Genomic DNA, 14,399 nt, shown 5'->3' with positions numbered 1-14,399 from the left:
ATCATACATCAAAAACCACTATGCCAAAGATCCTCAGGTGCCAGGCTCCCCCATCTTGCCTGGTTCAATTTAGTCCTACAACGTCTACTTCCATTTTTACATGTTTTTATAAGCCCTTTCCCATCAAACCTAATGTTTCAAGAAACATAATAAAACACCAGGAAAGCGGAATGGAAAACAGGGACATTTAATTTATTCTCATTGGGCTGAAAGGCAAGTAAGGAATATGAATCCTACAGTTTGGGATAGGAAACAAAGAACACTTATTTCCTCTTCCTTTTTCCTTTCAAGTCTTCTTCCTGGCTGATCACAATTTTGGGACAAATACATCTGACCACACCCCCTGATATTGCGCAATATTTGCTTAAGTGAAAGTGGCTGAGGCAAACTAAGGGAGGAGCTCTCATTACCCTCTGCCATCACCCAATAAATAGCCAGACAAGCTCTCACCATTACAGAACACTGTTGGAGAGATGAGACAATCCCACCAGCTGCCCCTAGTGGGGCTCCTATTGTTTTCTCTTATTCCAAGGCAACAATGTGAGATCTGCGGTGAGTATGTGTTGGGCTAAAATTACTCCTACTGTGATAGTCTTCTAAAGTCTACTGGCAGGGAACTTGTTTAGAGTGACCTGAAGAAAGACCCTGTTTCAGTTCTATTTGTGGTTGGACTCTATGAGTAATGTAAAATGTGGCAGGACATGGTGAGGAAAGTTCCATAATGTATGTGGTTTTAAGAGGGATCGTAGATTCAATGCTAACTTGCCTAACTGTTCTTCCTATATGGAGATTTTCTCCACCATAGCAACCCTACCAAGCAACTGTCTATTCTTCATTTTCAGTGACAGAATATTCATGATGCTAGAAATTTTTCAAGATCATAGAAAGTTTTCTTTTGAATTTGAGAGGCAATCTATTTTTTTGAAGTTCAACCCATGGGTTTTGGGTTAACCCTTTATAACTACACAGAAAAAAAAATAGTGTTAATAATCCCTGTCAAATAATGAAGACCTCTCTTGTCATTATTGAGTTTAGATGTTCCAAGCTACACGTCTCCCTCCCTCCAACTCTTCTCCACAGGACACAGGTATAAGCTCATCATCTCCTCTGGGTATAGGATACTGAGATTGTATGATTCTATTAAAAAATACTAAGTAGGAGAAAGAAAAACTGGTTCAGGTGTAGTCTGACCCCTTACTAGCTGAATGATCTAATGTTCCTAAATTTCTTTAGCGTCATCCATAAGTTGAGGATAATTGGGGAAAGGTGTTGAAGCAAGTGATGTCATGAAGCCTGGTATAGCTCTCAGGTGCATTATTTCTCTTTTTTATGTCTTTACCCTGGAATTGAGCTTAAACACAGTCCAAAGATGACTATGTGGTGCCATGGGTGGCTACATGCTCCTGGTATTCTGTAGCCTACAAGAAGAGGTCAACACCACAATAGAAAGACTTGTGTTCACACAAGCCAAAGCACAAACTCTGCCAACTCTAATTTCTCTTCCTGGCCTGTCATTTCTTTTGTTGTATCCTAAGAATAGAGGGTCTCTGTGGAGGTTTTGAAGTTTAATTCATTGTAAAAAATAATTAACTTTGTCTTTAGTGGTCAAGGAAACTGATGAGTGGTTGACCAGGAACTGAAAACTCTGTTTCAGTGCCAGAAAATCTGCTGAACTGGATGTTTCCACAAAATCTCGCCATGACTCAACAATTGTCCAATTGTTCTTGTAACAAACCAGGACTTTTCTACAACCACTAGTTCAGATCTCCCTGACTCTCTTTTAAAGAGAAGAAAGATGGAGGGCATCTGGCTGACTCAGTCAGTAGAGCATGTGACTCTTGATCTCAGGGTGGTGATTCTGAGCCCCACATTGGGCGGTAGAGAACTCACATTGCCTCAGTTCTCTAAATATAGTGATAGAAAACTCCAGCTAAGCTAAAAGTGATAATATGTTGGTATTTTACAGTTTGTTAAGTGACTCCTTGTCCAATATCTATAAAATAGGTGTTAATATCCACAATTTTATTTTTTTAAGTATTTTGTTTATTTATTTGACAGAGAGACAGATAGCGAGAACGGGAACACAAGCAGGGGGAGTGGGAGAGGGAGAAGCAGGCTTCCCGCTGAGCAGGGAGCCCGATGCGGGGCTTGATCCGAGGACCCTGGGATCATGACATGAGCCGAAGGCAGACGCTTAACAACTGAACCACCCAGGCACCCCTATCCACAATTTTAAAATGGGGAAACAGAAGGTCAGGAAAGTTACATAAGACACCCATAGTGGTAAGTTAAGTACCACAGAATCCAGCCAAGGTCTGATTGAACACAGGGCTCATGCTCTTCTCAGTAACCTAATAACCCAAGAGATAATCTGGAGATGGGTAGGTTTTGTCTTGCTTGGGAGTGTTCACAAAGTACATTTTTTTTCTTGCTTGGGAGTGTTAACAAAGTACAGTTTTTAAAATTTTTTTATTTATTTATATTTTTTATGTTATGTTAGTCACCATTCAGTACATTAGTTTTTGATGTAATGTTCAATGATTCATTATTTGCATATAACACCCAGTGCTCATTACAACACGTGCCCTATTTTACAGAGAGAGAGAGCAACCATGAGCAGGGGGAGGGGCAGAAGGAGAAAGAGAGAAAGAATCTCAAGCAGACTCTAAGCTGAGCACAGAGCCCAACCCAGCGATCAATCCCACCACCCTGAGATCATGACCTGAACTGAAATCAAGAGTTGGCTGCTCAACCAATTGAGACACTCAGGTGCCCGGAACAAAGTACATTTAAAAATGTTTTAAGTGGTCACTAATTCCTCTAATTTTCCTCTAGTTCTTGGGGTCTCTGGACTCTCTTTTTACCTCCACAGTAGAATGTGACTCTCCCTATCCTTTCTCCTGAGATTTGGACAAAATGTAGGCTAAGCCTAGAGGGTTTTCTGAAAGGTGCATGCTGCCGAATAATGATCTTGATGCCAGGTCGGTTGGGCAACCAGACAATTCAGCTTTGGGGTCAATCACCACTGAAACATAGAACTGTTGTGTTGTTTCCCTCAGTATTAATCTGATTGATTTAGAAGAAGATGGAGGAGGGAAAGAACTCAATCCAGCAAGTAGAAAGGACTGGGATTCAGAAGACATGTATTCTAGTCTCCATTAACCCTTCAGTTATAGAGGTTTCTTTAAGGACATCCTGGTCAGGCCTCATCCTCAAAATTAGTGAATGATACTAGATCTCCCAGGCAAGACTGATGTTCTGTCAGTACACGTTAGTACAGCTGAAACAGCTGTTAAAGCATGGAAACATTTCCATCCTGGTTGGTAAAGGAGTAATACCTGATGTAGCAGAGACTCCAGACTCACCTTTGTATTGTTCCAGCAACACAGCCAGTGACCACTGGATTGCTCTGTCTGTGCCATATCTGTTACTTAACATTTTAATACCAACCCCATTGCTAGTGTTCCTGTTCCTTAATATTTTCTTAATGTATATTTCTTATCTCCTCCTTACCCTGCCACAGAGGTAAGCAAGGAATACTATACTGCTCTAAACCCTCTGATAAGCACAATGATCAATTCAAAATATACCAAAGGAATCCATGCTGCCAATGTCCTGCTGTCCCTCAGACTTGGTGGGATCCTGAACCCAAACCAAGAACAACAGCTGATCCAACAAGTCAATACCGCTGTGGAAAATAAAAGTGAGTACCTACATCTCTGGAAAATTTAGAAGAAGACTTATCTATCCATAAGGATTCTCTCCAGCCACAGATCCTTGGACAAAATTGTGTGTCCAAAGTCTCCCTGCTACATCTATCCTAGCTGTATAAAACTTGAGGGGACAGAAAGGTACCTCAAAACATCAATCTTCTGCCATTTATTCTATGTCCAGGCCTTACTTGAGTCCTGAAAAACATTTTCCTTCAAAAGGTACAAGGATAAGCAAAAGAAATTAAAGACTCTCATTCACTAACACTATTATATAAACTAGCTGAGTTGACAACCAGACAAGGATGTGACCCACACATAAGAAAACTGACAATGGCAAGGGAATCACAGGGAAATAGAGATGAAGACTGGGGGCTTTTGTTTGTTTGTTTTTCTCTGTTTTTGCTTTGTTTTGTTTAAAGAGGGAGGGGGGAACAGATGGAGAAGAAGAGAGAGAATCTTAAGCAGGCTCCATGCTCAGCATTCAGAGCCAAATTCGGGGCTCAATTCCACAACCCTGAGACCATGACCTGAGCCAAAATCAAGAGTCAGACACTTAACCAACTGAGCCACCCAGGCACCCCAGATGAGGACTGGGGTTGAGTGCAGGATCCCCCCTGAGTCCTTCATGTCAATACTGAGCCTTAGCTTTCTAACTGAAATAAGGGGAAAATTAAGCCACCAATACCTACCTCACAATATTACTGTAAGAATTAAGAGAAGCCGGAGAATTTTGATGTTCTCTAAGGCAGAACATCTAAGTCAATTATTACTATCTTGGCAAGATGGCACCCACAGAGAATAAATCCCAAGGCTTTATTATCTATTTTTCTTCTTTTAAAATTTTTATAAGGATTGTGTGATTCCAAAAACATCTCATGATTGCATGGGGAAGACTAAGATCTAGTTTGCATTTATACAGCACTGCTAGAAAAGTCTCTGCTTTGGGAATAAATAAGAGAACAGTAAAATATTTGTACTGAGTGGGAAAAAAGAGAGAACTGACAGGCAATGTAAGTCACGAGAAAGACAGGAGGCCAAAGAAAAATCACAAGCATGTACCTTGTTAAACTTGAATACTTTTCTTTTCAGAGCCATCTTTAACCTCGGGACAGCTTGCATTGGCTATACTGGCTTTGGGAGCATGTAAAGGGCCTGACGGAATTTCTATCAATTATTCTGAACTGATCAAAATATTAGGAAATAAATACAAAGCAGAAATTAAAAATATGGGTAAGACTCAAATCTTCAGAGATCCTGGACAACCTTGTCCTCTCTTCCACTGGTTCAGAACTGAACAGTTTCCCTTTGGTCTTTCCTTCTCTTCATTCTACTCATCCCACAATCTTTGCAGATCACTTTCCCTTCTTCCCTCCTTCAACATGTGTCTTGAATTTTCTTTTTTCTTTTAAAGATTGTGATTTTTATTTATTTGACAGAGAGAGAGCACACACACACAGGGGGAGTGGTAGGCAGAGGGAGAGGGAGAAGCAGGCTCCTTGCTCAGCAGGGAGCCTGATGCAGGGCTCAGTCATGACCCTGGGATCATGATCTGAGCCGAAGGCAGACATCTAACCAACTGAGACACCCAGGCACCCCAGCGTCTTGAATTTTCCTTTCAAATAAGTTCAAATGAGCACCGATTCTACATCAACCTTACAAATGATGATGCACACACACACATACACACACACACACACACACACACACACACACGGCACTGTTCTCTTGTTCTCTAGAGGCTTGGTTTTTAGACAAATAATGAAATACACCAGAAATAGCTGAGTAACACAAGACACTGTCAGAAGTACCAAAGCATATGATACTAGTAGAAGAACTAAAGCCAAAAGTACTTTAACACTGGGAAAAATAGGCTGACCATGACGGCTACTAGTGAGGTGCAGTTTTTATTTATACTATTATTCATTAAGCCTGTCTAATCCCATCTTCTTTTGAGATGGCCTCTACTTCTATTCCACTTACAGTTTGAACACATTACCAATGAAAGTGCAAGAGGCTTGGGGGGGTGGTGCGGATCTGTGTTCTACTCCTAGTTCTGTAACCACCTGAGTATCAGAATGGTATTTTAATCTCTTTAGTGCTGAGTCTCCTCTGTCATAAAATGAAAGGAATTGAGTTGAATTTGGTGGCTCTTAACAGCCTTCACATTTCTCAGATTTGCTGATTCTTTGAGCGATCTTCCCCCCTCTATTACTCACCCTTCTTAAATGTAAAGAAATTCAAACAAAGCAAATATGAATAGATCGAAAATTTATTACTCCAGTATTCTTTCCATGAGTAAGGTATTTCTTTCCTCTCTGACAGAAGACCATGATGGTAATCCACTGACTAACTACTACCAGCTCAGCCTGGACATTTTGGCCTTGTGTCTATTCAGTGGGAATTACTCAATCACTGAAGTTATTAAAATCTTGGATCCTGAAAGTAAAAATTACTATTTTCATCAACAGTTCTCAGTAGGTGAGTCATTACACCCAATTCCCTTGGCATAGAGGGCAGAGTCCCTGGTAAGTCTTTTCCTTTGAGTTTTTCTACCAGTAAATACATTGACTTTTTTTTTTAATCCTCTTTACCCTAGCAATCATGGAAGAGAATTTTCTTTTTGAGAAGAATGGATATTGGGAGGCATTTAAACATCTTCCTAGATGTGTACTATAGTAGAAAGATCCAGTTGCTACCTTACCATTCTTTGAATTATATAATCAATGGATGTTAACCTTTGACCTTATTTTTCCCATCTGTAAAATAAGGATAGATTGTGAGAATCTTCATATAAGACATTTTAGGAAGTATAAGTATTAGAGAAAGGAAAACAGTGGAATTCATTTATCTTAACTTTGCCTCTTTCTCAAATTTATTGAGACCTTTTGCATGTGTGGGCTTACATGGACAACACAACCTCTCCAGGACAAGGCCCAATATTTTGAACAATAAAGTCTGTATCCCCAATAGAGAAGAACTAGAAATTTTCTCCTGGGTCAGCTTACACACCCAAAAAGAAGCCCCCTCTAGACAGCTAGTATTGTTGCTCAACCCTATGGCTCCAGATACACAAGCTCATCTTTCTCCAAGAAGCCCAAAGAAAATCACCACTCAGTATCTCTGTAACAAGGAGAATGTGAGATTTCTTTCTATGTGAAGGGGAAAGTATCATACGTAAAGAATATCAGGGAAACCAAATAACAAGCCAGAAAAAGACCTTATCCTCCCTTCTTCCAATCTCTTGTTTCATCCTCCCCCTTAAGAAGCTTTATTGGAAAACAATTCTCTTAAGTGCTATTTGCTAATCAGCCTAATGGAAACATTGGAACATGGCAAAGACATATTTTATTTGGGGTATCATTCTGACTTATCTCAATTCCTTTGCCAATTTGGCTGAGAGATGAAAAAAATGAAACCAACCAAGATGTAGAAGTGGAAGGCTGTTCATGTGTATGCACCTGCAAATCCATGTGTTTCTATGACCAACAGGTGAGTTATTGAGTATGAAGTATGGAGTTACTCAACATAAGAAATGGATCTTGAAATATTTGAGTGGTTAGTGCTGGAGGGATGATTGCTATATCTTCAAATCCTTCTCTCCCATCATCAACTAGCATGACCAATCTTCCCAGTTTGCCCAGATCTGTCCCTCTTTTAGCATTGAAAATCCTACATACCAGGAGACCCCTCAGTCCAAGGAATGGTTGGTCACCCTATCACCAATGTTTTGTTTCCTGGCAGATACTGGCGCGATGGCTGTCCTGGCTCTGACCTGTGTGAAAAGAAGTATAACAAGTGGGCAGAACAAAATAGATACAAAGGATTTAGAGACTATTGATAATCATATGGAGTCACTGATAGCTAAGATTCTGTGTCAGAAAAAAGAAAATGGTCTCCTTGGAAACATATATAGTACAGGAGAAGCTATGCAGGTAAGTCAGGGTAAAACAGGAGACAGAGGAGAGAGTCATGAAGGAAAGAAATAGCTTTCTTCTTGGTCCCCTAAGATATTACCCATTCTGTTTCCTATACTAACTGTTTTTATGTGATTCTGCTCCCGACAGAAATGTATTCTCCTCACCTTCAATCCTTACCTTTCCATGTCCAATGCTTCCATGAAGCTTTTCCTAACTACAACTTTTTTACAAAATTCTAGAGTCCACTGCAACCTACTATGTTGTTCTATCAAACGTAATCTCACAGTTTACCATATACCAGCATTTGGTGCTTGCCTCTTACCTCCCAAATTAGATTATTAGATTATTGTTGTCCAAGTAATTAAGAGGCAGTGCCAGTAATACCAGCTAGTCTTTATTGCCATGCTCATTAACACACACAACAACCCAGTGAGGAAAATATTATTACCTCCATTTCCCAGAATGAGAGCATGAGTCATGGAGTATCAGTAACTTGCCTGACATTACAAAGCCAGAAAGTGATTCAGATAGGAATGGAAATGAAACAGCTGGTATCAAAACTCATACTCAACACCAACACCTACTCTGTTCTGTATATGTTCCTTGAAGTCTGGGGCTTTATTCCTGCATATTCACTGATTTACTCAACTCTAAGGGGTAGATACAAGAAGAGACAAAGGAAAATTTATAGAAAAAATTTCACTGAGTCTTTAGTATGAGTAGGAGTCTGCCACCCACCCCAGGATGAGAGGGCTTCCCCCGGGGAAAGAGGACAATAAAGACAAAGACCAGAGGTACAGAAGAACATAACATATTTTAGGAAGATGAAGGTGTTCAATGTGGCCAGCGCAGGGCCTTGGGGAAAATTACCAGAAGAAGCTGGGGTGTAACAGGGGTCTGATCACACAGGTTGTTTTTACTGTTGGTGCTGGTGAGGCTGTTGCCTTCCTGCTGAGTTTGGACTTCATAAAACAGTGGTTGCCCATTCTGGCTGCAAGTTTGAATCACCTGGAGGAGCTTTTGGGAAACACTAAAGTTTAGACTCCACACCAGAAACTTAGAGGTGGAGCATGGCCCTTGGTCTGGTTTCAAAACCGTATAAGTGATGTTAATTTACAGCAGGCTTGAGAGCTGCTTGGCTATAAGACAGTTTTTAAGAGGAAATTAAATAGGATCCTTTTTTTTAATATCCCACAAATGCTTGTTGACATCTTGGTTAACTTAAAGGATCTTCTGAAGAAAATGAAAGGAGGAACTGTCCTTCCCTGAGAAACTACAGAATGATGTCTGCAGGCCCAGCCCATTTTAGTCCTTGTCTTACTCTGATACCTTACTAACTTTTCCTACCCCATCATGCTGTCCCCTCCAGTTTACATCTGCTGCTTGGATAGTTTCTATACAAGAATCTATTGTACTCCCCATTGTTAGGGAAATAATGTCAGACACCTCACCCTGAAGCTTGAAGATCCACCAATGTGACCCCAACCTCATTCTCAAGCCTGTTTTTTCACAGTCACCCTGAGTCTCCCCTGTATACCAGCCTCCCAGGACAGGAGGAATCCTCTGAGGATTTTGCTAAAATATAGAGAGTGTTATCACGGGCAGGCCATGCCCTGGCCGCACCTATCTTAGCACGCTTGATCACACGGTTCCCTCTGAGTATAGTACTCCTCCCCTCAAGTCACCTACTGAAATGCCTATATACTGTCAAGACCTACCTCAAGTACTGCCTCTCCACAAAGGCTTTCTTCAGCGTCACTAAATGTTTATGTGCTCTTCCTCTTCTGAAAGACCATGGCACTAGATGTTTCTCTTAAGGCATTCACCTGAGGGGCTCTTTTATGATTGTCTGTTAACAGCATTTATCAAGCGCCTCTATGTGACAGGTATTCTTCCAGTGTCAAGGCTACAAGAGTGAATATGGTAGAGACAGCCTGTTCTCATCGATGCCATTATCGGTTGTGTTCTTAAGCCATTCCCCGCCTCCCCCCAAACTAGTTTATAAATTTCTTGGTGGCAGGGAAGGTATCCTAGTTGTCCAAGGTGCCTTCCCTGTGGTCAATGACCCATAAATATTTACTGAATTCGTTACATGTAGGCTTTTCCCTTATTTGATTTTTCTGTAGTTCATTCTCATTCCCTCTCATTCTCTCTCTCACACATTAGGCTCTCTTTGTCTCATCAGACTATTACAATAAAAATCAATGGGATTGCCAAAAAACACGGGATATAGTGCTCACAGAAATTTCTCAAGGAGCATTTCGTATGCCAACTGCTGCAGCTCAAATCTTACCAGCCCTGATGGGAAAGACCTACTTGGACATTAACAAAGACTCTTCTTGTGTCTATGGCTCAGGTAGAGTACTAAAGAGCATATTACCCAAAGCATGCGAGACTAAGGTGTCCTTAGGGACCAAAAGTGACCAGATAAACCGCTAAAGCATAACAGTTCCCAGATAGAACTCGATCCTCCATGTGTCACCAGTGATTATAACCACCTGAGGATCTGTTCTTAACAAGGTAGTAGGTGTTGTTCTTGGTTCAAACATGGATAAACAAGGTAGACTTGATTCAATGATGTCTACCTCCAAAGGCATGTTTTCTCATGGCCAGCTAGACATGTTCTGAGCATCATTCCCATTCTAAGCAAAGTATGGTGTCTCTGACTCTCACTCACAATGAGTGAGCCCTCGGGGAGCTCAGAGGAATATGGGAGGAATATGGCAGTGTCATAAGAAAATTACAGCATGAATCATTTATTCAAATAACTGATTTTTCAACTAGGGATGAAAGAAGACTTGACTTTTATCTCTGCTCATTCCTGGTTCAGCCACTTTCAGGTTTAGGGACCTCAAAAAAAATGTTAATCCCTAAACTTCAGTTTACTAATATAAAAAAATGCACATGATAATAGTATCTAACGTGGGTTTTTGTAAGGACTGAATGTAAGATAAGCCATGTAAAATGATTAGTACAGTGCCTGGCACTTAATATGTTTTCAATAAATGTTAAGAAATAAAAAAGGTACCCAAAAAAAGGGAAGCATTATTGTATGCAATACAATAGCAGAACAAAACAAAACAACCAAAAACAACAACAAAACCCCCAAAACTCAGGAGCCTCTGTGAGAAACGGGAGACAGGGCAATTGAATTGCTTAAACAGCTGGGAGTGGAGCCAAATACACTCATTTACAAACCGGTGCATATCTGGTTTAGTCACATGAGAGATCTGCCCCTTGGTTGATGATTCTTGCTCCTTAGAGGCCTGGGAGAGGGGTTGCATGGGTATGTAAACTCAAACATCACTTTTATTATTCTGAATAGTAATTCTTGTCTGCTTTTCTGTCTCTGCCAGATAACTTCAACATCTCTACTCAGGAGCCTATATCAGTGACACCTGCTGTCCCACACTCACAAATCGAAGTAAATTACTCTGTGGTAGTCAATAATCAAATAGATAACATCATGGTCTCTGTGGCAGATGGTTCTGTCTTCCTAGATGTGATGGAAAAAGCTCAGAAAGAAAATGCAACTCTATTTAGGTATGTCTGTATGTAAACTAAGGTGAAGGTATTTGGTGATTTTGAAAGACTCAGTAAGAATACATAAGCACCTGAATACAAAGTACATTCGAAACACTTCTTTATTGGTACTTTGCTGTCCATCTACATCTCATGGCAGGGATTAAAAAAAGGTCAGACTTTTCATCTTCTAGCACACGTAGGTATTAAATTAATATTCACTTAATGGGTGAATAAGTCCCAAGGATCTCTCCTCTGTCAGTAAAATTCCTTCAACAAATAGAACCTCGGGCGCCTGGGTGGCTCAGATGGTTAAGCGTCTGCCTTCGGCTCAGGTCATGATCCCAGGGTTCTGGGATCGAGGCCTGCATTCGGGCTCCCTGCTGGGCGGGGAGCCTGCTTCTCCCTCTGCCTCTGCCTCTCTCTCTCTCTCTCTCTCTCTCTGACTCTCATGAATAAATAAATTAAAAAAAACATTAAAAAAATAGAACCTCTTAGGTCAATCATTTTGTGTTTAGAATACTGGGTCATTATTATTGAATCATTGACAGCTTTCAAAATCAGATGAGGGCAGTGGATGCTGATCCCAGACAGGTAGACATACACACAAAACTTGTCCTTTAAATCAGAGGTTTCACAAATGCTTCTCCATGCTCCCACCCCTTTCAGATTCATGGACCCCTAGATTAAGTTTTCCTGGCCTAAAGAGGTCAAATATTAAAATTAAGATATTGACTTTGCCTCTGAAAGGTATGGCTCATTTGACTCCCTAAATCTAATCAGCAATTATTTGTCCAGTAACATGATGTAAGATTCCATAGAGAAAATTACATATATGCATATATGTGTGTATATGTATGTAGTGATATACATATATATATATGTAAATATTATAAAGGTTGCTTTCAAAGGCTCCCAGGAAGTCAGAGAAATGTGACCAGGGAACGTGAAACAGACACTGACCATGTCACTTTTTAATAAAGACAACAGGAAATATTTAATTGTTCTTTCCTGTTCTTCTTTCCTAAGAGAAAACCTACTAATTTATGTTGCCTATAGGACATGAGGTTAACATTTTCTTCTGCTGCTTTAGTATCTTCAACAGTGACTATCTTGGGATAGAAGATTAGTAGTTGTTGACTACAGAGTGTCTACTCTGAAGGAAGGCGGGGGCAGAAACAGGCATCATTCCTCTAATTTAGCACAGATCATGGAGTGCCTGCATCAGAATCTTGTGGAGTGTTTATGACACATGCAGATTCCTAGTCCCCACCCAGACCTACCAAATCAAAGTATCTGAGGATAGAGCCAGGAAATCTGCTTTTCTTGATAACTGCTTCAAATGATTCTTAGGTACACTGAAGTTTGAGAAATGCCCATTAAGGTTGCCTTTGAAAATTTATAAGTTCCTGTAACCCATTTATTGTCCCCACAGTTTCACAGTTGAGGAGAGCTCATGGGGCCCCTACATCACCACTGTTCGGGGCATAAAGGCCAACAATAATGACAGAACCTACTGGGAGCTCCTGAGCAATGGCGAACCCCTGAGCCAAGGTAAGGGAGAGAGTGCTAGAAAGCCCCACAGAGTGACAATGCCCCAAACATCCAGATGTGAGGGGGTGAGCTTTGGTGGGGAATGTGCCAAGGCATTGGGAAAGTGAGACTCTTGCTTTCAGCTCAGACCATGATCTCAGGGTTGTGAGATCAAGCCCCCTGTAGGGCTCCACACTCAGTGGGGAGTCTGCCTGAAATTCTCTCCCTCTCCCTCTGCCCCTCCCCCTGCTCCTGCTCTCTTTCTCTCTAAAATAAATAAATCATTTAAAAAAATCATTTGGCCCACTTCTCGTTCTTCCTTTTCAGGAGTTGGTAGTTATGTTGTCCATGCAGGAGATGATCTGGAGGTTCGTTGGAGCATATACTAATAAATTCAAACCTTCCTCAGCTGGATCAAATCATTTGCAGTGGCCTTGCAGGCAGACGTTGGCCTCATGCCATCCTTTTCACTCATCTCAGTTTCAACAGAGGGTCAATAACCTCCCCTTCTCTCTTTGTGTGTTCAATAAAAGATCAACAGCAATACAAAAAGAGCATGTTCTAATGATTTCAGTTTAAAGGGTGATTATTGATAGAGGGAAGACCACTGTAGGAAGAGGAAGGGAAAAGAGATTAGACCACATGTCTAACCCGATTTCTACTCAAGGTTCGACTGCAAACTGTGTGGGTGAACTTGGGCAGTGGGTGAGAATGGAGATGAGGTTCTAGATCTAATGTTGAAGCAGCAGCCAATGAGATCAGGTAGAAAATCTGTAGGGAGATAGCTCTCTGAGGCCCAGATATAAGGGACAAACCGAGGGGACATATTGCAGTCCACTTAGAAAGGCAGTGGGTAGAGATAAATACTGCTCTGGAGAAAGACAGAAAGATGAGGCTTCTACACAAAAGGCCAGTCCATAAAGTCTCAGGAATAATATCATCCCTTCCTCCAGCTATCTCCCTTGGGGTCCATTTGTTGTTCCTCCACATGTATTTTCCTTTTACTTCCCCATAAAATCACTCTGATATTTATATCATCAAAATACACATGCAGAAAAACTCACCTTTGATGTTCACTTCAGTAGAATTCACATTTTAAAAAATATATATATTAAATCAGGGGGCACCTAGGGGTGCCTGGGTGGCTCAGACAGTTAGGTGTCCCACTCTTGATTTCAGCTCAGGTCATGATCTCAGTGTTGTGAGATGGAGCCCCAGGGTGAGCCCTACACTGGGCACCAAGTATGCTGGAGATTCCTTCCACACCTCCATCTCCTTCCCCCTCTGCTCCTTACCCTGCTCACAAACACTCTCTCTCTCTAAAATGAATAAATAAATAAAATCTTTAAATAAAGAAATCCCTCGAAGGAAGATGCCTTCAGGCAGAATTAAATAATTTTATCAATGCCTTCCTCATTCCTCCTGTGTTTCCTTCATGATACTCTTAGCTTCCTCCCCTCCACCAGCAACCCTGCTTTATAGTTAAGGTTGACCATTGCCTTCTGGTACTGATCCTCAACCCTCAGGGTCAACTCCACTCTATTCTTCATTAACTGGGTATGACAGATAATTAGACAGCAATGGATTCTATCCCCTTGGGTCTGTATCTCATCTTGAAAGCCAAGTTAGAGATGGGAGACCTCCATGGCACTGTTTACATGAGGAAGTGCTGTTAGACCTGTTTGTGGACTCTACAAACTATGTGAAATTGAGG

General features: G+C 41.0%; 1 protein-coding gene across 2 annotated transcripts; it reads left to right on the top strand.

The window, feature by feature from the left end:
* The first annotated feature begins 438 nt into the window (after positions 1 to 438).
* LOC113914534 (transcobalamin-1-like) lies at positions 439 to 13,237 on the top strand. 2 transcript variants are annotated; one of them, XM_027579848.2, is made up of 9 exons: positions 439 to 552; positions 3,524 to 3,703; positions 4,803 to 4,943; positions 6,039 to 6,191; positions 7,455 to 7,645; positions 9,797 to 9,986; positions 10,987 to 11,173; positions 12,588 to 12,706; positions 13,013 to 13,237. In XM_027579848.2, the coding sequence occupies exons 1-9, from the start codon at positions 474 to 476 to the stop codon at positions 13,072 to 13,074; spliced, it is 1,302 nt and encodes a 433-aa protein (XP_027435649.2). In that variant the 5' UTR covers positions 439 to 473; the 3' UTR covers positions 13,075 to 13,237. The 2 variants fall into 2 exon arrangements, with proteins under 2 accessions (XP_027435649.2, XP_027435648.2); XM_027579847.2 differs by having other exon boundaries at positions 6,036 to 6,191.
* The last annotated feature ends 1,162 nt before the right edge of the window (positions 13,238 to 14,399 follow it).

Source organism: Zalophus californianus, chromosome 11 (genome assembly GCF_009762305.2).
Source record: "Zalophus californianus isolate mZalCal1 chromosome 11, mZalCal1.pri.v2, whole genome shotgun sequence".
Taxonomy (NCBI): domain Eukaryota; kingdom Metazoa; phylum Chordata; class Mammalia; order Carnivora; family Otariidae; genus Zalophus; species Zalophus californianus.
Note: the sequence above shows the minus strand (reverse complement) of the source record. Positions and strands in the feature narration are given on the sequence as shown.